The following is a 24,104-nucleotide window of genomic DNA, read 5'->3' on the forward strand; positions in this document are numbered from 1 at the left end:
TTCAGTTCTTTGAATCTTAACTCTCATTTTCCATATGGTGTTTTCTGAATAATTTCTTCGGGTCTATATTCCAGGTCACTCATTCTTTCTTTCTTCCTATAAACCTAATCGGCTATTTAATCCATCCAATGAATTTTTGATTTCAGTGATTCATTTTTAGAAGTTCCATTTAATTCTTTTTCAAATTTGTGTGGTTATTTTTATTTATTTATTTTGATAGGTGAGAAGTGGATTTATTTAGAGAGAAACACTCCACAGACAGAGTTTGGGCCATCTCAGAAGGTGAGAAAAGCCTGTATGGTGGTTATTTTAAATTTTCCTTGCTTATTTATTTCCGTTCTGTTTTGTTTCCATGGTTACTTAATATTGTGTTTTTGACAATTCCAATATGTAATTTTTTTGAGAATTTGAATCTTTAGTTTTTTTCTGCTAACTCGTGCATAGTGGATTATTTTATGTGTTTCTGATGTTTTTTTAAATGGGGGATACATAATTTGGGACTCCCAAGCTATCTAAATTGAGGATGCTTTTCTCCAAAGAAGATTTATGTTTATTTTTTAGGCTCCAGGTGATGGTATCACCTGGGGCCATTTTAATTTCTTGGCTTACTATTTCCATGTGCATACATAGTGTACTTTTGAACCGCAGAATACAGTGAGAGTTTACAAAATATTAGGGAAGATAAGTCTATTATTAGGATCTATCCCCATCTCCATCATTGCAGAGCTGGGAAGATGCCTGCAGATTTTTTTTTTTTTCTAGCCTAGTCCTTCTCTGATGGTGAGCCCTTCTAATCTCCTGGCTTCATGTGGAAATCTTAGATTCAGTTTCTGAACTTTCTTTCAGGCCTAAAGCCTAGTCTTCATCAATGTCTTTCATTACTGTGGCCTGAGGCTGTTAGTCTCCAAAGCTCTACATTGAGGGCTGGTGGTTTGCTTACCATTTTGTTCATATATTTTTGATCTTGAGGAGTTTCCCCAACTGTCTTACAATCTCATCAATGCATTTAAAGTATGACTGCTGTAACTTATCTGGATTTATCTTACATGTGGATTTATCTGGCATGTGTAGGGAGAGGGGAATGTGAGTGGTTACAGTTCAGAATAGCCAGTCCACCACACTGCTAAGAGCAGATGTCTCTCCGCTAGTATACATAATCCTTAGCCACCAATAGAAGAAAACTGTAATGACATTACATAAGAAACTATCACCCTGAATATAGAAAAATAAATATTGTCCACGCAGAAGATTCTAAAATGTGGTTTGAAAGATGAATGAGCAAGAGAAATGATTGTTGACTGTGGCAGGAGTCATGAGAAGAAATAACTTCCTGATAACTAAAACTTGAATTCAATAGGTTCAGTGGGAAGAATAAAAGTAGTAAAAATTTCTGAACCTATTGTTTCAAGGAAAAACTATCCTTAATTGCAATAGCTGATATCTTAGGTATGAAAGACTCTAGTTTTAACAAAGCTATATGTATGGAAACACTGAGTCCTATTAATCAGAAAGTGTTTTTAATGGTGATGACCTCTAATTACAGTGTCCATCAAGTCGCCTTGACTAGACACAGGGCAGCCGTGGTGCTATGTTAGTATTACTAACAAGTAGGGTAGAGTGACCATGTTTCCTGCTTCTTCTGTTTTGCTTCTCTAGGTTTTAGGCGAACTCTTAAAACCAGGCTCCAGTAATATCTTACTTTTGCTTAAAAAAAAAAAGTGAGCTGTAGGTATATATTTTTATCTTTAAGAGGAAAAAAATAGTTATTTTGGGACAAAATTGCTCATTCCTTGTAACTTTGCTGTAAAGTTTCAGGTTTGATCTCCCATACCAGTTGAATTTTCAAAGATTTTGATCAGAACTATTAAAGGCTAAAAGAAGAGAAACTTTAAATAGGTCCATACTTTCACAAACGTCCTTTAGTAAATTGCTTGCTTTTTATTACTAAAAGATATATTTCATACCTATGTTTTCCACTCATCATAAAATTTTTTTAATCTTGAATTTGACATTTCTTACCCACCTAGATCGAGTCACAAAGAATGCATTACAGATAGTAAAATCGAAATCACAGAAGACTTAACTTTCAGTAGCTGTTGCTATGAAACCATGTTTTGATGGGAAATTTTAGAGAAGCTTGTGCTTCCTGTTGTTAAATGATAGAATATGGAGATCCCCTTAATTTTCAAAATTGCCCTTTTTAAAAAGCAAGTAACCTCAATTATTCCTTCTAATGGGACACTCTTTGCTCTTACCCTATCTTACCCACCCAGGACTGCTAATTAGGTTTAATTTTATCTTTGCTTCCTCTCCTATTCCTTGTGCATTGACTGGGCAGATGGGCAGAGTTTATGAGAGATGTTTTATGTGCAATTACAAGGTTGTATTGCTATTATTTATTTTACCTGGGACACTAGGATGCTCAAGATACGTAAAGAATCAAAAATATGGTAACTTACGAGCAAGAGAGCTTACATAAAACGAGAAGTTAGAAAAGTGCCTCCTTGTTGTTGTGAATCTTGAAAAAGACCACAATGACCTCTGGTTCCTGAAAAAGAGAAAAATTTTGTTTAAGTTTGTTTCCTCCAGGCAGTGGGATCTGGTGGAGAGAGCTTGGGATGCCAAGTCAGAAAACAAGTCAAAAGGCAAGAGGTGGAGGGAGAGTAATATGGTGGTCTGACTAAAGCAGAGGACTGGGAAGCAGAGAGCCTAGAAAGGCGGGAGGAGATTAAGGAAGGGAGTGAGCTGAATGCAAAACTGGGAAGCTTGGACTTGATTTGCCAGGCAGTGGAAAAGTAGAACATATTCCTAACGAAGGAAGTGGCACTGGGATAGTTGCAAAAGTTACTCTGGGAGTTGTGTATAGTTACTCAAGGGTTGGCACCAAATTCCTCAGATGGCACTGCATATGATTCATTTGTCATCTATTGACACGTAGCCCCCAATCCAGATTTACATCAAAGCAGGCTTCCCAGGGGAGACGATGCATGTACGCTGACACCTTCTGCGTTTGATATCCAAGTTGGAGCAGAACGTGGAGTGGGCCGCCCAATAAAATTTGTAAAAGTCATACTATCTTGGCGACATAATCACCCATTGGGCATTATAGAAAACAATTCAAATATCTTTGGAATGGTGGTAGATGGACATGCTTTTAGTAAAACTTTGATACGGTGTAGGGTCTGAATGGAGACCCCCTGGCTGAGGGGTGCTCACTTTGTACTGCGTTGATGGGATGTGTGCGTAGGGCTAGCCTGGAATCGTCCTGAGAACAGGCACCTCATCAGATTTGACCCGCAGGAGAGTGCCTCACCTCAGTGGGAAACTAGCCCACAGATTCTGCGATCTCAGCAGATGGCAGTAATGTTTTTTTTTTTTTTTTTTTTTTCCGTACGCGGGCCTCTCCCTGTTGTGGCCTCCCCCGTTGCGGAGCACAGGCTCCGGACGCGCAGGCTCAGCGGCCATGGCTCACGGGCCCAGCCGCTCCGCGGCATATGGGATCCTCCCAGACCGGGGCACGAACCCGTATCCCCTGCACCGGCAGGCGGACTCTCAACCACTGCGCCACCAGGGAGGCCCAGTAATGTGTTTTTAACTTTATCATAAGTGGTGTTTCATTATTATGTTGATAATTATCTACTACTCATTCTCTGAAAATAAACCAGAGACACACATTCATGGCCTTTTCCCCTAGCGTGTGCTTATGGGAAAGAATGTGACAGGCATCCCCGTAAAACCTGCTTGATCTTCAGGCTTGTCTTAGATGTCTTCTCGCTGCACACCCCCAGCATGTGTAGGCACAGGCCGTGCTGCATCATCATGTGCAGACAGCCGCTCCTCGGCCGGCCAAGCAGCCCTTGGGCGCAAGGACTCAACTCTTCCCGCTACACAGGAAGAGTGTGCTTAGCTTAGTCAGAGGTTACCACGGCTAAGAGCCCCGAGGGAAGGCATTTTGGGGACTAAGGGGTGTATTCGTTTCTTAGGGCTGCCATTACATATTACCACCAACTGGGTGGCTTAAAACAACAGAGGTTGATTCTCACAGTTCTGGAGGCTGGAAGTCCAAAGTCAAAGTGTCAGCAGGGCCGTGCTCCCTTTGAAGGACCTGGGGAAGAATCTTAACTTGCCTCTTCCTAGCTTCTGGTGCTTACAGCTGCATCACTCCAACCTCTGCTTCTCTTCACCTGGCCTTCCTCCCTGCAGCGCGTCTGTGTCTCTGTATCCAGACCTTTTCTCTTATACAGACACGAGTCATTGGATGTAGTGGCCACCCTCATCCAGTTCAACAGCATCTTAGCTTGATTACATCTGCAAAGACCCTACGTCCAAGTAAGGTCACATTCACAGATATTGGAGGTGAGGACTTGAGCATATCTTTTGGGGGGGGGCACAATTCAACCCACTGCAAGGAGTGAGGTGTTGCAAAGTTCAAGAAAAGCCTCTGCAGCACTTTGGCCAGAGGCCAGAAAAGATGCTGTTAAGAGAATATGGAGCTGAGCCTTAGGGCCCAAGTTTCTAGACGTAGAATGTGTTGCAGGTGTTCAAATGTGACCACTTACATCTGCTGTCATTAGCCCCAGAGTAGTGCTTTATCTTAACACACGTATCATCACTCATTCTATGCCCTTAACCTGGGTTCCTCACACCGTTTGATTCACGGTCTCTCTTCCTTGCAATGGCTAGAGTGTTAGACCATCTCGTATTTCCCTCAAGGCTTTTTGAGAGAGAACTACGGACTCCAGAAAAGGTGGGTTCCCCAGAGTCAACTGAAACTGTACCTGTGGTTGCAGCAGCTTTAGGGAGCTTTTCCAAAATGCCAACTTATTATAATTACATAGATGCAATCTCACGATCTAAGTAGAGACTGTCTCCAGGACCAAACACAAAGGCATTCGGGCCCTCAGTCAGCGACTCAGACACTAAACAATAGGGCAACGAATTTGGCAACCAAGGTTGGAGGAAGAATAGAGGCAGCTGGACAGTGCCCTGGAAAACCGTTACTTTTCTTACTTCTGGTTGGTAAGAAGGTCTGAGATCCTTCAAAGATTAGACGACCTTTGAAAGGCCAGGCTCTTCTCTTGATAACTTCGAGTACTCTGATACCCTCGGTTTTCCCAACCTGGTAGCTTCATGACGGCCCAGAAATGGAAATCACGACAAAACAACCCATGTATGAAAGAACATATTAATGATTCAGTTAATTGTATTTTTAAAAATGAAAATGCTTCCTAAAAAAAAAAAAAAAAAAAAAAAAAAAACTTGTTAAGTCTTTCCTGAGCTGAGTTGTTTCCCCTTGAGCCTGAGCCTCAGCCCCAGGGAGCCGGTCATGCTTCCTGTCCCTCTGAGCCTCTGCCTAGATTTCCCTCCACCTGGAATATCTCAGAGAACACAGCCTTCTCTCGGGACACTCTGGCCTATCCTTCAAAGTCACCCAAGCCCCCCTCTCCTCCACAAGGCCTTCTCTGCCCCTCATGCAGTCAGTACTTCCTCTTTGACGGAACCTCTTGCCCAGGAGTTCTGAATCAGGGGCGATTTTACCCCCAGGAGACACTTGACAATGTCTGAGCCCATTTTTAGTTGTCACCATGTGGAGGGTTGTGCTGCTGGTGTCTAGTGGGTAGAGGCCAGATGAACATCCTACCCTGCACAGGGCAGCACCCACAGCAAAGGATTATCGAGCCCATGACATCGGTGGTGCCGAGGTTGCTTTAGTCTAACGCTGCCTCACACTAACATTTACAGTGTCTCTGTCATTCTTTGTTGACAGTCATGTCACTCGGGGCAGAAACTTTGTTTAGTTGGTGTTTATGTTCTCAGCCCAGTGCACGGAGTGAAATGAAACTGAAATGAACTTAGCAATTTTTTTTTTTAGCAATGTTTTTATTGCCTTCATCCCTGCAGTTGTTTATGGTAACATCTCAGGTGGAACTCAAAGACAGTGACACATAGGTTTTAGTTAATAACAAAAATTGTTTTAAATGCACAGTTGTTTTAAATTAGATGATTGGGCTAAGCCAATAACAACTGAGGTTAGATTATTGGCTAAGCGCTAGAACAATGACAGAAGCTTCCCCACTTGCTTCTGTGTGGATAGTGGACGTACACTTCCCTGGTGATGACCCAGAGGGTTGTTCTACTTGTCTCTGTAGCCCTCTGACAGTTTTGCAGTGTTCCCTGGGTGCTAGACTTTGCCATCATAAGTTCTGGTCATCCCATCTTCATTAAAATTTGTGCTCATAATAATAACATCTAACTATTAAGCACTTACTCTATGCCAAGCACTGTTCTAAGCACTCTATGTGCATTAATTAATTTAATTATCAGGATATCCTTGTGAGATAGGTGTAATTATGATCCCCATCTTACACATGAGGAAATGGAGGCACAGGGAGGTTAAATAATTTGCTCAAGGTCACACAGCTAGTAAGTGACAGGGCAGCCTGACTTCAAGCTCATGACACCAAACTGCCTATCCTGATAAGCTTAGGCCTTTTCTCATACAATTTGTAAAAAAAAAAAAAAAAATCCAGATTATGATAAAAGATCTGATTATAAAAAATAGAAACTTACAACTTTGGAGACAATATAGGAAAATATCTTTACAATCTCAGGATAGGGAAGGATTTCTTAAACAAGATTCAAAAAGCACAAATGATGAAGGAAAAGCCAGTAGATTTGACTACATGAAAGGAAGAACATCTGCAGGCCCCAAAACATCATAAACAAAGCTAAAAAGACAAGCATTTGACTGGGAGCTGAAAGTTACAAAAGATATACATATACAAAACATATACAAAAGATAAAGGATTAGTAGGAAGAATATATGAAGGTTAATACCAATTAATAAGGAAAAGACTACACGGTAGGAAAATGGGCCATAGAGGGAAAAAAGAAGAAAACTGTACTGTCCATGAACATGTGAAAAAATCCTCAAGTTCACTAGTAATCAGGGAAATAAAAGTTAAAATAACTGTGAGAAGTGACATACCATTTCTCACACATCAGGTTGGCAATAAGCAAAAAGTCTCACAGGCTCAAATGTTCATGGGGTGACAGAGAAACAAGAACTCCCACGCGCTGCCAGCGGGGCAGTCTCTGGGGAGGAAGCTGGGTGACCTCCAGCAGGGCTGAGCCTTTGCGTGCCCTAGCTACAGACAGCTGCACCCTGTTTCAGCTCACAGAGAAAACAGATCATACAATAAAAGACTGTTCTTGGTGCTCACTGATGCTATACATAGATGGGAGGTAGCCAAGCCAGGGGTCCTGCCCTGGGTCCATCTGCAGGCTCCCAGGGTCCGGGAACCACTGAAACAGCCCATGCCATCTGCCTGCGCGTTCGTGTGTTCCTCCGTGGGGAGGGTCTGTACCCCACATTTAGGAACACTGTCTCAACACCTCCAGGCTGCTTCCTGAAAGTACAGACCTCTGTCTCTTACCACAAGGGCCAGAGTGCAGAAAAAATAGCCTCAGGGCAGACTCAGTGCCAATCTTAAACAGAGCAGAAGAAGGAAGTGTGCCACTGTTCTCCAAGTCTAATAGCTTTAGAGACATGTAGACATGGACCCAGTTACCTCTGCAAGTGGGACGCTGCTGTCCTCTTTTCAGTCTATCGTAGACAGAGTCCAGTTTGGGGTGAGTGATACGGTACCTAAAATTGTAACCTCTGGCAAGTTACAACTGGGGAGAAATAACCTAAACAGTGGTGCAAATCTTTTGGCTTCTCAGAGTGGTGGCAGCTAAGTCATTTTAGCTGTAGAGGAATCAAGGTGAGATTTCTTTAAATCAGATTATGTTATGTAAAGTCACCAGATGGTGGCTCTTTTCTTAGGAAGCCAGCTAAGTAATAATTTTTCTGGTCTACATAACATCTCCAAGATATCAGACACAGAATTCTAGGATCTCTGCCAAATACTTACTTGTCTGATAGTTGAGCAGATTCAGGCATCTTTTTGGAGAAACTGTTTGCTGCTGGCCACTGTGGTGCCTGTCCTGTGCAGAGGTGCCACTCACCTGGGGTTGATACAGATCAGGATTCATAAGTTTCACCCAGGTTCATCTTTTATTAAGTTCACAGCATGGTGGCACTTGACAATCTCCGCAGAGAATTCCTCCCTTGATGGGTTTCTATCCTGTACGTAAAAATATTGTGGCTCAGAATCCGGTATTTGGGAGAGATGGTCCAGGGAGCCCCTTTGCAGTGTGTGGCTCTGAGTTCTATAGCTTTATTTGGCTAGACAGTCAGAGAGCAAGACTCTTGGACAGCGTTAGGTCATTTCCCCACAGAAACCCTCTCCTGAGTTGAGGTGTGACAACTCTGCTTTGACGGAGGCTTCCAGTAAAGAAGGGGCATTTGACGGCCCATGCCTCTTCTGTAGGACTTGAGCTGAAGATATTGTCTGATATGTTACTTAACATAAGGACTTAGATTGCTCCTAAAATATAGTACCAGGAGAATATTTACTTCTCTTGAAAACCGTGCATGCTTTACTAGGGGTGTGGGAGCTGAGAGGCTACACGTGACCATGTAAAGAGTGCATTTTGGGGATTTCCCTGGTGGTCCAGTGGGTAAGAATCTGTGCTCCCAATGCAGGGGGCCTGGGTTCAATTCCTGGTTGGGGAACTAGACGCCACATACCTGTGGCAACCAAGAGTCCGCATGCCCCAACTAAAGATCCCTCACGCGGCAACTAAACATGCTGCAATGAAGATCCCGCAACTAAGACCTGGTGCAGCCTAAATTTAAAAAAAAAAAAAAAAAAAAAGAAAGAGTGTATTTTGGAGCCTGATGGCCCTGGGTTTCAATCCTGACTCAACCACTTACTGAGTGATCTTGGGCAGTTTAGTTACCCTTCCTCAACCTGATGACCTCATCTCAAAAATGGGAATAATAATTCCTGTGCATAGAGCTATTGTGGGGATTAGGAAACTGTGATGGAAAGTTAGCAAATATACTGCAGGGGCTGAACAAATGGCAGTTGTTTTTAGAAAATCCATTGTGCCCAAGATTTCAAAGCTATGATTAGTGTTCAAATGAAGTGACTATTTTCATCCAGGTTCTAGTACATGTTCTTTTTTTCCTTGAATGATTTCTGATTGTACTTTTATTCTTTTATTTTTTATTATTTTTTATTTTATGAATTTTCATCATTTAAAAAAAATTGAAGTATAGTTGATTTACAATGTTGTGTTAGTTTCAGGTGTTCAACAAAGTGATTCGGTTATATATATATATATATATATATATATATATATATATATATATATATATATATATATATATATATATTCAGATTCTTTTCCCTTACTGGTTATTACAAAATATTGAGTATATTCCCTGTGCTATACAGTAGGTCCTTGTTGGTTCTCTATTTTATATATAGTAGTGTGTTGATGTTAGTCCCAAACTCCTAATTTATCCCTCCCCTCCTCTGATTGTACTTTTTTAAATTTAGATGATCCATTCTATAGGTGCTTTAATATTCCGGACTGCGTCCAATCTTCTGTGGGAGACAGATGGGGAATAAATAAAGAAAAGCAGCAGAAGTCTGGTAACCTGTGACTTTATTTCCTCAGCACCAACTCCCAGGATCTAAACTCAGCTTGACCATCTGGCTGACTGTGTATTTCTGGACAAGTCACTTTAGGGGCATTGTCATTTGCTGGCAGGTGGGCTGCTGTGGGACTTGATTGTGTTCCTTCCTCTTATTCTGACCGCTGATGGGCGTCCTCCAATGCAGGAACTAACCACAGAGCTCGGGGTCTGTTGCCTGTACCTGTTGACGCTGCAGCAGGCTGGGCCGCAGGACGCTGGGGTCACAGTGTCCAGGGTCAGGCTCCTCCTGCCACAGTGAGAGAGAAGCAGCCGCACACCCCATACAGGGCTGCAGAGAGGGGAGCCCAGGGTCATATAATCCCCAACAGAGGCCAGTGCCCTGATCCTCGAGCTAGAAGGACTTTGTGACCTGCCTGGGACGCTTGTGATGGCAGGGACTTGCCCACAGCCCCCTGCACCGAGTCTCCACAGCCATGTCTGTTCTCTCCCTGCCCTGCCCCCTCTTGGCTCCTGCATGCTGTAGTTTTTGTTTTTTTTTTGCGGTACGCGGGCCTCTCACTGTTATGGCCTCTCCCGTTGTGGAGCACAGGCTCTGGACGCGCAGGCCCAGCGGCCATGGCTCACGGGCCCAGCCGCTCCGCGGCATGTGGGATCTTCCCGGACCGGGGCACGAACCCGCGTCCCCTGCATCGGCAGGCGGACTCCCAACCACTGCGCCACCAGGGAAGCCCCATGCTGTCGTTTTGTTTGTGAAGTTGTGAGCACCCACCCTCCTAAGGAGCATCTAGGTTCAGATGCTCTTGTCCTCTGGAGGCATGAGCTATGTCCACTGTCGGAGGCCAGAGAGCTCATGCTTTCGTCTGCGGCCAGCCCTGCCCTCACAGAGTGAGTTTTGCATGTGGTTGTTGGACTTGGACTCAGTGACTCATGCTGAGGCTCAGGCTTTATCTCCCTCCCTCATCTGGTTGCTTTCTTCCTTTCCTTTTTTTTTTTTCAGTGCAAAGCAGAACTACCTTTGCAGCTGAACGTGACTCTGGTGAAAGGAAGTGGCGCTTTGGCCTGAAGTGGCTCCCCGGGCCTCGGGGACACCTGGCCAGCTGAGAGGACAGCATGTGACCGCTGCTGAGGGGAGCAGAACATCCACTGTGAGGGCCCTCGACACGCCCTGCTGGTGAGTGCATGTCCCCTGGCCATCCTTCAGTGTGACAGAACGCTGTCAGACGTGGGTCCAGGGGTGGGAGGAGAGAGATGGAGCGCACGGGGAAGTGGGGGCAGGACGGGGGGCAGTTCTTGGATGCGTGGCATCCTAACAGTATCATCTCCTTCAGTTACTTTGAGGGCTCAGCGGAAAAAAATTAGGTCAGCATCTTTAGTCTCCTTTGGGTGAAATCTTGCTCATTCTAGCAAAATGGTCGTTAATGTCAAGAGGGCTTTTGTGTACCTCCCTTGAAGGGTTGTCATAGGACTGAATGAGAATTTGTCAAGTGTGAGCACCGTGTCTAGCACATAAAAAAATTCTCAGTAAGCTTTCTGTTGTTATTTTTAAAAAGAGGGCTTTTGTGGGAGAAAGATTAATGAGAGGAAACTCTTCAGTTGAAGTAAAAACTCTTGCTGTGGTCTTTGAAGATGTTTTAATTTTATGAACTCAGAAGGACTACAGCTCTCGAGCACATCTGAAACCTGTCTCCGTGCTCCTGAAAGTATCTTCTAGACTAGATGTTTTTTGGCAGGTGTCTAGTTTCCTGGCAGATCAGGAACGTTTGGCAGTGGCCCCAAATGCCGTCTCCTCTAGAGGATGACCCTGTGGGCTTCAAGAAGGCCTATGAGGACATGGAAATAAGTCTTCACCTGATGGCAGTGAATGTAATTTTGGCCAGTTCCCTGGAGCCATTAGAATGCGTGGCCATGAACCCTAAGATATGACCTCTTCTCCAGGGCCAGACGTTGCCAAGATGGGAGTGCCAACACCTGGTACGTGAATAGGTTGGGAGTAGCATTTTTTTTAACATCTTTATTGGAGTATAATTGCTTTACAATGTTGTGTTAGTTTCTGCTGTATCACAAAGTGAATTAGCTATACATATACTTATATCCCCATATCCCCTCCCTCTTGCGTCTGGGAGTGGCATTTAGTAGAGGGTTTTGTTTTAAACTTTGCTTCCGAGTTGCCCTGGGATATCGATCAGGACTGTAAATACTTGTGTGCATGCCCGAAGCAACCTACGACAGCACACAAGAGCAGGAGACAAGTTTGAGGGGAAAACGAAAGGCCAAGCTGGTCCATCCAGGCCCATAGCTACACTGTTCACAACAGCCAAAACGTAGCAGCAGCCCAGGTGCCACTTGGGTTGCTTGAGTGGATGGATGAATGGATAAACACAATGTGCTATATGCGCACAATGGAGTATTATTATTTCCTTCCTTAGAAAGGAAGGACATTCTGACACCTGCTACAACATGCATGAACCTTGAAGGCATTATGACAAATGAGATAAGCCAGTCACAGAAGGACAAATACTGTATGATTCCACTTATGTGAAGTACCTGGAGTGGTCGAATTCATAAAGACACAAAGTAGAACCGTGGTTACCAGGGGTTAAGGGAGGGGGTGGGGACTTAGTGTTTAATGGGGAGAAACTTTCCATTTTGTAAGACGAAAACGCTCTGGAGATGGATGGTGGTGATGGTTGCGTAATGCCGCTGAAATGCACTCTTAAAAATCGTTAAAATGGTAAATTTTATGACTATTTTGCCACCATTTAAAAAAATGATAATTCCGTTTTCAAAAAAAAAGGCCAGACGCAAACCACAAATCTCATAGGCTGAAGTCTTTGCCTCTCTGTGACTTCTTCAAACTCTGACAGCTTCCCTGAAGGCCTCTAGATCTGAGCTGAACCAGAAAACTTCGGTGTGGACTCTGTTTAGAACTTTCTCCTCGGCATGGTGGGTGCCTTCTGATGGGTGTCTGTGGTAGGTTTCCCTGGAGCTGGCAAAGGCGACCCAGGAACGGACTTGGGGGTCAGTGTCATGTGTTGAATGAGGGCTGGCCCTGCTCTGTGGCCGCCGAGCGGCCCTGGACTGCACCCTGTGGCGGGAATTGGGACGCCCTTGGGAGTCTAGTCTCTCCCATCCATTAGCCTTGGGATCCTGGGTACACCATCAAAACTTCTCTGTCCCTCAGCCTTGTCACCTGCAACGTGAGGAGCTCTTTCCACGCCCCAGGGACTTTGGGATTTCCCAAAGGAGACATACCAGCAGGCACTTGTAACTAGAAAACACAGTGCCCATGTGAGCTGCTGTTTCTCTAACAGCTCTTATCCCTCTCATTTTCTCAGTCTCCTGTTTCTCATTTATTTTTTTCCTTAGGGGCTCTTCCAGCCAGAGGTTACAGCCTTTTTGGCCCAGAGCCCCTCCCTCTGGATTGGCTGATTCTAGAAGACCTGATCTGACCCCCGTTGTTCCACTTGTGAGGTGCCCCTCCCCCCCCTTTCCTGCTGTTCTGTCAGGTCCTGAACCCACCTCCACAGCCTTGACACTGAGCACAGAGCAGCTGTGCCACACTGACCGTTGTCAGAGCTCAGGAGACTTGGGAAGAGTTTCCAAGTGTTACTAATCATCTGTGCTGTTTGTGACTTCCAGTCAAGACTGAGGAAGAAAATGAAGATGAAATTGTTCATACTTTCAGGTCTTAAAAATAGAAAGGAAAAAGTAGCTTCTGGCACTGATGCAGCTCAAGGGCCGTCACAGCTGAAGGGGGAGGGCTGTGACCTGAGGCTGCGGAGAGCAGCCTCCCACCCCCGTGTTCTCCCTTATTTGGAAATTTTATGAGGAAACGAAGTTATTTTAAAGTCTCAAGGGGGGGAAAAAAGCCTCTGAAGTAGGTGAATTCTTGCAGTTGATTTCGTGTAAAAACAGCCCTCCTGTCCCACACATAGCCTTTCAGAAGTCTGCTCAGAAAAGGAGCCCTGTTGAAACTTGAGGGTTCTGTGGGGAGCTGCCAAGGTCAGGGTCCCACTCCCTCTCCCCCGCCCCAGGGGAAAGGGCCAAGTTTTTTCAGTTTGAAAATGTTCATGTTTCTGTCATACCAGAACGCAAAGTCACAAAACAAATGTGGACTCTTCCTCGTAGCTGTTACTTGGTGACCCAAGAGAAGTCACCTGACGCAGTCGTATTTTGGGTTTTCCATTTCTGTGATGGCAAGGTGTTGCCTCCGTCCTGAACACAACTCTAAGCAACCCATTATTTTGGGCATCTACTTACGGTCAGTCTCTGCCATTTAGTAGCTGTATAGCCTTTACTCTGTACCACTCTGAACCTCAGTTTCTTCATCTGTGAGAAGGCAGTACTTTTATCTACCCTGTCTAACCACCAGGGATGATGGGAAGTTCAAGTAAGGGTCTCCACAAGAAAGCGACGTGGAAACGAAGAACAACGTGAATACAGACTTTTACGTTCGTGTTGCCTGTACTGTCTTTCTTCTCTTTCCTTTTCTCTCGTCTGTGTTCCCTCCCTCTTTTCTTTCTTCCACCCGTCCTCTCAAGCCTCCCCTCTCTCTCTCTTCCAAACCCAAATAAGTGCTACAGAGCAGGCGTAAGCAGGGAGGGGTGGAGCTGGGAGCCACTGGGGCCACCAGGACTGGGAAGGCTTCTCGGAGGAGGTGACGGTGGGGTTCGGTCTGGTGGAGGAGGGGCAGGCGCTGTGCAGTGGGAAGAGCCCGAGGGGAGGCCTCCGGGCCTGAGAGACCAGGGTCTTTCAGGGACAGTGAACAATCCCTGGTGTGAGGCTGGCCTGCGGGGCGGGTGAGTGTCCCCTTCCTCCGTGGACATTGGGCCAAAGCTGGACCCCGGCCCAAGGGAACAACCTTTCTGAGAGAAAAGGACTGGCCACTGGTCAGGGAAAAGGTGAGACTGGACTAGAGGTACGTGGCCATCGAGACTGGAGAAGGAGTTGCAGCCATTGTGAGGGGGCCTTGCCTCTCATGCTGAAGGGTTTGACACCCACGATTAAGGACCCCAGAGAAATTTTGCTTATGTGGGCTATAGCCATCTATGCATATGTACCTTATTAGGAACTAAAGCTATGAAATTTTAAAATATTCATTTATTTTAAAATCAGAATAAACCAATTATATTAATATGAATGATGTATTTTATGAAAAAGAACTCTATTTTCCAAAACCCCCAAAATTTGTAAGAAGACTGGCACTGATTTACATTTTTTCAAATCTCTTTAATAGCCAGCTTAATAGAAGACCACTTGCTTCTCATATCTGCTTCCACATTCAAGCTGTCACAATATCACAAGGACACGTAGCCTCTGGGATACTTTATGGTACGCTCATGAGAGGATGAGAGTGAAAAAAACCCAAATTACACCTAAGCATGATTATGGAAATAGTTTTTACCTTAAAGACTCCCTGAAAGGGTCTTGGGCTCCCCCTGGACCCCACTTTGAGAACCACTGAAGCGGGCTCAGCAAATGCCTGGTGAGTGACAGCATTGTGAGTTCCCACAGCACTTTATCAGATAGCCTGCAGGGCATTTATCTCCTAGACTTACAGCTCTGTGTGCCTGGTGCTTAGCAAGAGGTCTGAGCCAGAAGTGCAGTTGTGCGCTCATGGATGTAGGGGCTGGTGGAGGGCCTGAGGGGGACGGAAGATGGCCTGGGCAGGGCCCTGACATTGAACAAGGGAGCAGAGGCTAAGGAAAGAGCTGGAAAGACGTAGCAGGAGACCCAGGCCAAGTTGTACAACCTAAGGGAGAAGAGAGTTCCAAGAAGGAGATGGTCCAAAACGTTTGGATTTAAAAATCACAAGGAAGGGAGCGGTCCACAGAGTCAAAAGTCGCAGAGAGTTTGCCTACGGCGAGGAGTGTGAAGGTGCTGTTGGATTTGGCAGTGAGGATGTCACGGTGACCTTGGGGGCAGTTTTGGCGTTGCAGCAGTCAGTGGGCCAGGTGGGTGGGAGCTGACCCGTGGAGGCTGCAGCAGAGACCTCTCCATCCAGGAGGCTGGCTCACAAATGCCCTTGACCTGCCAGCCCCAGGCATTGTGAGTCCTGCTCGGGTTCCAGCACCACAGGGAGAGACCCTGCAGGAGAGGGGGCGGCCATGCTGGGAACCCAGAAGAGAGAACGTTGCGGAGGATTCCAACAGGAGACTAGGAGCTGAGGATAAAGAACCTGTGATACTGAGAAGAGGATGAGGTGAAACGATAGCTGTGTGTGAATATGCGCTGAGCACGAAGTGTAACAGGGAAAGATCGAAGACCATCTACATTTCCGTCATGTGGCATATGGATAAACACCATTCATTCATTCATTCATTCAACAAATATGCATTGGGAGTCAGCTGTGCCAGGCACTGTCCTAAATGCTGGGGTTACGGTGGGCAGCAGAACAGGTAAACCGGCAGGGAAAGCTTTCCAAAATGCCTTTTTAGTAAGAAAAGTAAGTTGCTAAACAATAAGTCCAGAATGATACTATTTATGTGAAAACAACCTCCCTTAAACAGTATATGTGTGTATCTATTAGATATGCAAGTAAGTGCATAGAAAAAACTCTAGAAGGAGCCAGGAGAGGCAAGTGGGATTTGGGGTATGTATGAAGAGACTTTATATCTTTTTATTTGCTATACTTCTACATTGCTTCAATTTTTCACACTCAATATATTTTCATGATTATTTCTATATTTTAAAAGGTTTTTTGAAAGATGTAGGTCTCTGTGAGTAGAAAAGAGAGAGGGACCCAGTCTGTCCAGAGCGTTCCCTTTGGCTCAGTCATCTTTTTCTTGTAAACGTCTGTCAGGCTGCAGCCCACTGCCCAACACTACCCCAGAGGTGTAGGCCAGGCAGTGATGGCTGCGTGGAAAGGATCAAGTTTGGGTTAGGACCTTCTATTTTAGAGGCTCAGTACGATCTGAGTTAATTACTAGGGGAAGCTGTGCCAGTGCACAGAGCTGAATTTTGGTCAGAGCGTTGTGTTTCTGGGAATAGAATTCACCAAGGGGCGTATTCCCCTATTTAAGCCGAGGAGCTGTATTAGTTTGCCAGGACTGCCATGACAAAATACCACAGACTTGGTATTTATTTTATGTACGTATAATATGTATACAATCGGCCCTCCATATCCTCGAATTCAACCAATTGTGGATTCAAAATATTCGAAAACAAATCCCAGAAATTTCCCAGACCCAGGCCCTGGAAGGCTGAGCCCCTTACCTGCTCTGGCCCTGGAGAAGCTGTCCCCACACCTGTCCTCCTTCCTGGCCTGGTGGGGCCTGGCTGAGGGGCAAGACTGACCCACGGAGGAAGGGGGAATCTATACCTGCTGCTGCTTCCTCTGTCTTGGCTCACTCCCATTCCCCCTGAACAGCTAACCAAACTCAAAGAGTTCCCAAAGCCTGAGACCTGAGCCATTCAAGCAAAACTTAAATTTCCCACGCCCTGGCAACTATTTACATGGCATTACATTGCATTATAAGTAATCTAGAGAGGCTTTAAACTGTACCGGTGGATATGCTTAGGTTGTATGCAAATACTAAGGCATTTTATATAAGGGACTTGAGCATCCACAGAGTTTGGTATCTGCAGGGGTCCTGGAGCCTGCCCCCCGCCCCCAATACCCAGGGATGACTTTATAGGTGTATTTTTAAAAATTTAATGTATTATTATAATTATTATTACTATTATTATTATCATCACCTCCTCACAGTTCAGGTGGCCAGAAGCCTGAGGTCACAGTGTCGGTAGGGCTGGTTTCTTCTGAGGCCTCTCTCCTTAGCTGGTAGATGGCCTTTTTTCCCCTGTGCTTTCGCATGGCCTTCCCTCTGTACCCAACTGTGTCCAAATCTCCTCTTCTTATGTGGACACCAGTCTTATCGCATTAGGGCCCACTCCACTGACCTCCTTTTACCTTAATCACCTCTTTAAAGACCCTATCTCCAAACAGTCACATACTGGGGGGCTGGGGGATGGGCTTCAACATATGAATTTGGTGGGGGGAGACAATTCAGCCATAGCAGAGCCTCAAAAACATTTCTTTGGCCTGTGCACAAATGTCCCCAGGGCTGGGTGGCCTGCTCAGCGGCTGTGGGGACCGGACGTGGGGTGAAGGCCTGGGAGAATCACTAGTGCAGGCCCCGTGATAGCATCGCGGCTCTTCAAGCTCGCTGAGCCACTGCAACTCCTCAGGGGACCAGGCCCTGACGTGACTTCCTGACAGAGAAGCGGGGGGGGGGTGAGGGCACCCATAATTCACCTCCTCTGCCCAGGAAACACCTGATGGATGCCTTTTCTCTCTAGCTCATGCCGGTAGAGCTCTGCCAGGAGGAGGCCGGCGGCAGGACCCTCGCGGGGGCCCAGCTGGCACAGCATGGAGCGCTCGAGCAAGATGGAGTTCTTCCAGAAGCTGGGCTACGGCCGGGAGGATGTGGTCAGGGTGCTGGGCAAGCTGGGCGAGGACGCCCTGGTCAACGACGTGCTCCAGGAGCTGATCCAGACGGGCAGCCGGCCCAGCGCCCACGAGGGCAGCACCGCGCCCCTGCTCGTTCCCAGGGGCTCCTGTGGGAACCCCGACTCTGCCCAGCGCGGGCTGGGGGCGGACCCGGACGAGGACAGAGGAGGCCCAGCCAGTTCCTTGCGACCCATAGTCATCGACGGCAGCAACGTGGCAATGAGGTAGCTTCTTCGTCCCCTAGCCGCGGGCGGGCGGGGGGAACTGTCCCTCTTCTCGGTGGGTCTGTCCGAGGAGCTTTGGAGCCCATGGATGGGGCTTGGAATCCCCATTCCATCCCTCAGTAGCTGTGCGGCCTTCACCAAGTCAGTTAACCCCTCTGAGCCTCGCTTCCTCCACCTGTGACGTCGGTCTGCAACCTCCGTAGAAGGTGATTGCAAGAACTGGAGCTGCACAGAAATGCCTAGGGCACAGTGTTCAACAAACGGCAGCTCTTATCGTACTAACTCGGGGATAATCGGGGAAGAGTCCAGAGCTGGGCCTTGGTGCGCACGGCTTCCTGTCTGGGGTCTGTCCCTGACCCGCTGTGTGACTCTGGGAAAGCCGGGGTGTCTCAAGCTTCCTCCTCTGTGACACGGGTCAAGAGAGAACTCTTGACTCCCCTCAAGGTTCTGAGAAGCAGAGGGGAAGACGTCGTCCTTGAACTGCTCTGGAAGCCCTCTGCTGGGGGCTGGGAGCCGTGCTGCTGGCAGCCCCGGTGGTGTGGCTCCCTAGCTGGGCGCGGGAGCTGTGCTTGGGGCCCCTGAGCTCTAGAGGCAGTGTTCTGGTGGTGTATTGGCATCTTCGTGTGTTTCGGTGGTGAGAGCATCGCGCCCGCCTCATCTTTCCTGGAGAGGCCAAGTGCAGCTGAGAGAGAAGCTCTGTAGCCTCACCCACACTCCGCACCGGGCACGGAGGAGGCTTTGCCCTAACCAGCGCGTTAGTTTACTGTTTGGCTTAGCTGCAGCCCAGCAAAGGGCAGAGCCATAGGAAGTCGGTCACTCACAACTACAAATAGACGCACGACCCTTTCCGAAAGCTGAGCCACGGTGGGTGGAGGAGAGCGGCGTTATCGGCGCTGAATGTGTCAACAGGGTATTCTTTGGCTGACAGGCTGAGTGGTTTTCCCTGAAAATTCGGGCTCGCTTTTTTGTTTGTTTGTTTGTTTGTTTGTTTTTAAAAGGATCTTTTTTTTTTTTAGATGTTGGGGGTAGGAGTTTATTAATTAATTAATTTATTTTGGCTGTGTTGGGTCTTCGTTTCTGCGCGAGGGCTTTCTCTAGTTGTTGCAAGCGGTGGCCACTCTTCATCGCGGTGCGCGGGCCTCTCACTATCACGGCCTCTCTTGTTGCGGAGCACAGGCTCCAGACGCGCAGGCTCAGTAGTTGTGGCTCACGGGCCTAGTTGCTCCACGGCATGTGGGATCTTCCCAGACCAGGGCTCACTGCGCCACCAGGGGAGCCCTGTTTGTTTGTTTTTAAATTTAAAAAATAATTTATTCATTTATTATTTGGTTGCGCCGGGTCTTAGTTGCAGCAGGTAGGCTCCTTAGTTGCGGCATGCATGTGGGATCTATAGTTCCCTGACCAGGGATCGAACCTGGCCCCCTTGCAGTGGGTGGGGGGGGGGTGTCTTAATCACTGCGCCACCAGGAAAGTCCCTGGGCTCACTTTGGATTGGGCACTGCAGGACAGAAGTGTGGAAAGGTGAACTCAAGATGGCCCAGGCGTGGGGGCTGTTCCAATATGCCCTGCTTGGTGTGTAGGACAAGTTCATTCAAGCGTTCATTCAAGTTTTAGCCAGCCAGGTCTCCCTGGGCTTGATTATGTCAATAGGCAGTGGAGCCCTGCCTTTTCCCTGGGGCCTAGGAGCTGGTCCTTCGGTCTCTAAAGCATTCTCACACATGCTCTGTGGAGGCACCAGATAGGCGAGACTCTGAAATCCTGCTTAATTCAAGATCTCTGAGTGAGTTAAAGGGATTTTTTAGAATCCAGTAGGTTCTGAGCATCCTAGGAAGAAAGTCTGCTGGGTTCTGAGAGGGGGCCTGGCCTCTGCCTGGTCTGGATGAGGCATCTCTTCCTCTGGACATCAGTAGAAAGACATGGGTTACATGTAAAGATTTTTTCGATATGGACCATTTTTAAAGTCTTTATTGAATTTGTTACAATATTGCTTCTGTTTTGGTTTTTTGACTGTGAGGCATGTGAGATCTTAGCTCCCCTACCAGGGATCGAACCCGCACCCCCTGCATTGGAAGGCAAAATCTTAACCACTGGACCACCAAGGAAGTCCCTGGCTTGTATTTAAAGTAAGATGATAGTGCTTAAATCGAAGACCCTTCCGGTCCCAAGGTTATGTGAGCTCTCCGATTCCAGATCAGAAGAGCAGAAAGGCTGCAGGTGCTACAGGAAAGCATTCTCTCTTTGGGGACCAGACTTTTTTTTTTTTTTTTTTTTTTACTATTTGTTTATTTATTTGGCTGCACTAGGTCTCAGCTGCGGCACGCAGGATCTTCGTTGCCGTGTGTGTTCTGGCGTGTGGGATCTTCTTAGTTGCGGCATGCCAACTCCCAGTTGCGGCAAGTGGGATCTAGTTCCCCGACTAGGGATCGAAACCAGGCCCCCTGCACTAGGAGCACAGAGTCTTAGCCGCTGGACCACCAAGGAGGCCCTAGGGACCAGACGCTTTTTAGGAATGACTACAATAGGGTGATGGTAGAGGGTTTTCTTTTGATGAAAGTCTCTGTTGCTGCTTGGAATTTACATTTAAACCACGTCCTCTATTTGCACATGACCTAGACGTGTTCTGGGTAAATCCATTTAGTCCCACCCGGCCCTCACCTCCTACGATTGTAATTAGTCTGTGGCTTACAAATGGAAACCATCTCTCAGGCTTATTATTAAGAATGTGTCAGAACATGAATTCTTTCAGACTTGTGCTGCCTAAAAAGCACCTCAGATACCTAGAACACATGTATTTGTGTGTGTTCTCAGGGTGTGTACGTACATATATGCACATATACACAAACATCCCCTCCCCTGCCCCCCTGCATCTCCTTAGTTAGGAACAAAAAGAGAAATTTCACAGCTCCCCGATGGTGGGACTTAATTTGTTCAAGGGCACGTCTGGGAGGGAGTTGGGGTCTGATGTTCAGATCCACCCCCGCTCCTTCTCCTACAATAACACCTCCTGTGTCCTCCAGCCAGAGTTCCAAGAGGACCCCTGACCTCAGGCTCTGCCAGATCCTCGTTTGCAGAGGATAGCTCCCAGTGTGAGGCGCACCTTTAGAGGGGCCGGATTATTGAAACCCAGCATGGTGTCTACTTGTTATCTGCTGACCTCAAAACTCGGTTAAGCTCAGAAACATGGTTTCTGAAAATTCTCCTTCGCGGAGGTTTTGTAGTCTCGTAGGCATTGCCATTCTCTGTTTCTGAAGATGCTGCTGCTTCCTGTGCTGTCTGGTCCTGGAAGGAGTGGGGAGGAGCCTAAAAGACAGGTCGGGATGCATGTGCTTTCTGCCCTGAGCAGGTGAGAAGTGTGTCTTCTGTTGGCAGCAGCATCCTGTAGGGTGCCTGTTGCCGACTTCCCGACTGTGGCTTTGTCCCCTGGAGCCTGGACTGTGTCTGCCTTTGCTCACAGAGAACGAGAGCCTGACCTTTCAGCCATGTTTTGTTTTTCTTATTATCTTTGGGAAGTTGTGTTTCAGTGGATCTTTAAAGACCAAAAAAATCTGTATTCGTTTCTATTGCTGCTCTGTCAAAATTGCCACACACATGTAGTGATTTAAAACAGCACAAATGTATTGTCTCGTAGTTCTGGAGGTCAGAAGTCTGGCCTGGGTCTCCCCAGGTTGAAATTAAGGTGTCGGCAGAGCTGTGTTCCTTTCTGGAAGCTCGAGGGGATGATATGTTTTTTTGCCTTTTCCAGCTTCTGGAGACCACCTCCATTCCTTAGCTCATAGCCCCTTCCATTTTCAAAGCCAGCAGTGGCCTGAAATGATTTACAAGAAGTGGAATCTGTATACATATATTGGTTCCCTTGGGAGAAGATCCACAGCTTCCAATAACTACTTAGAAGGTCTGTGATCCCCAAAACATAAAGAACCACTGATGTAGAATGAGCAGTTCTAGATAATGTCATGCTTTATGGGAAGGCGCTAAGCCTCTCCATTAGCACAGAGAATGTGAGAGGGGGTCATCTGTCCTTGCCTCTGACCATCTGAGTCGAGAGAGGAAAAAGCACAGGAAGGGCCTAGAAGGGCTTGGCCAAGGTCAACACTGGCTCCATCAGACCCTGGCCTCCATCCTTGTGCTCTGACCATACCATCACTCTAGAAGTTTCCATGGGCTCCTCTCCCCAGAGCCTCAGAATGTGTAGCCCAAGTCTATTTGTAGTGGCTGAACCCAGTAGGCCTGGGGTGGCTGCTCTCTGGAGATGGGCAGTGAGGGTCACTGGCCAAGTGCTTTTTAAAATAAGTGGGAATGTATTGGTTCGGAGCACACATCTTGTTCAAGTCATTTCAAAAGGACCATACGACCCAATTCCAAGAACCTCCCATCTCCTCACTGTAACAACACAAGGAGTCTATTTGGTTCTTACAAGCAGGAGCAGTGGCTCCATTTATCATTTCCTAAGTGGTGGGTCAACTTCAATGTGAATTCTAAGTTGCAGTGGCGGGCGTGTAAGATTGGGACCCGGGAAGCAGACCTCATGCTCGTCCGTAGTTTTGCTGAAATCCTTGTATTTCACGTAGGAAGCTAGGGAGGTCAGAAGCAGGGGACAGAACATAGGGCTTAGAGTCCGAAGATCTGAGTTCTGACCTCTAGCCTAGGGCTGCCCAATAGAGCGGCTCCCTGTGAGGATGGAAAGTTCTTTACCCGCATTATGGTGGTCCATATGGTGGCCGCTTGCTACATGGGGCTGCCAAGCACTGGAAATGTGGCTGGCGTGGCAGAGGAGCTGAATTTCCAGTTTTATTTCTTTTGAATTAACTTGAAGTGTAAATAGCCACATGTGCTGAGTGTCTGCATAATGGACGGTACAGCTGTAGCTCCTCAGCTTACCTACTGTGTGACCTCCGCATGAGTCACCTGACCTTTTTTTAAAAAATTGTTTTTAAATTTAATTTTTTTATACAGCAGGTTCTTATTAGTTATATGTTTTATACACATTAGTGTATACATGTCAATCCCAATCTCCCAGTTCATCCCACTACCCCACCCCCCGCTTTCCCCCCTTGGTGTCCATACGTTTGTTCTCTACATCTGTGTCTCTATTTCTGCCCTGCAAACCGGTTCATCTGAACCATTTTTCTAGGTTCCACACATATGCGTTACTATACGATATTTGTTTTTCTCTTCCTGACTTACTTCACTCTGTATGACAGTCTCTAGGTCCATCCACATCTCTACAAATGACCCAATTTCACTCCTTTTTATGGCTGAGTAATATTCCATTGTATATATGTACCACATCTTCTTTATCCATTCATCTGTCGATGGGCATTTAGGTTGCTTCCATGACCTGGCTATTGTAAATAGAGTCACCTGACTTTTCTGAGCCCTGTTTATACAGTTAAGAGGTTGGACTGAATAATAATAATCTTATGTAGTTTTCCATCTCTAACATTCTAGGATGCAGGGTGATTATTTTATGCATGTGTGAAAGAAATAAATGCATTTTTCTCATAAAGGGATGTCTCTTCTCCTGCAGAGGTTCAGAGAGAGTAAGTAACTTGCCAGAGGTCCCAGAGCAGTAAGTGCCAGGCTCTGGATTCAGGGCTCTTTCCATGTCCCCAGCACTGTGTATCTTTGGGCTGCTAATGCCATGTATCTTTGGTCTCAGAGCGGGAGACCCTGACCCCATAGGCTTTTATTCCGGGGCCAGAGCCTGCCTGTGCTGCCCAAAGTCCTCCCCAGGCACGATGAGCTCCAGACGTGCCCGCTGCAGACAGGACACGCTAGACCCCCCTCCCTCACCAGGGGCCAGGATGCCCCTCCTGCAGCTGCCAGTCTGTTGGGAACCCTCAGAAGGTCACATGTGCATTGAATGGTGGCTCTGCTT

At 46.8% G+C, this 24,104-nt stretch overlaps 1 protein-coding gene across 1 annotated transcript in view; it reads left to right on the plus strand.

Annotated features, from left to right (window-relative positions):
- Positions 1 to 24,104, plus strand: part of ZC3H12D (zinc finger CCCH-type containing 12D) — a 45,061-nt gene continuing 20,957 nt past the window's right edge. Inside the window, exons 1-3 of the mRNA XM_082633817.1 lie at positions 1 to 282; positions 10,551 to 10,724; positions 17,852 to 18,226. Coding sequence (XP_082489943.1) covers positions 17,922 to 18,226 — 305 coding nt within the window. The 5' untranslated portion in view covers positions 1 to 282; positions 10,551 to 10,724; positions 17,852 to 17,921. The remainder of the gene's footprint in view (positions 283 to 10,550; positions 10,725 to 17,851; positions 18,227 to 24,104) is intronic.

Source organism: Mesoplodon mirus (genome assembly GCF_964341445.2).
Source record: "Mesoplodon mirus genome assembly, chromosome: 10".
NCBI lineage: Eukaryota > Metazoa > Chordata > Mammalia > Artiodactyla > Ziphiidae > Mesoplodon > Mesoplodon mirus.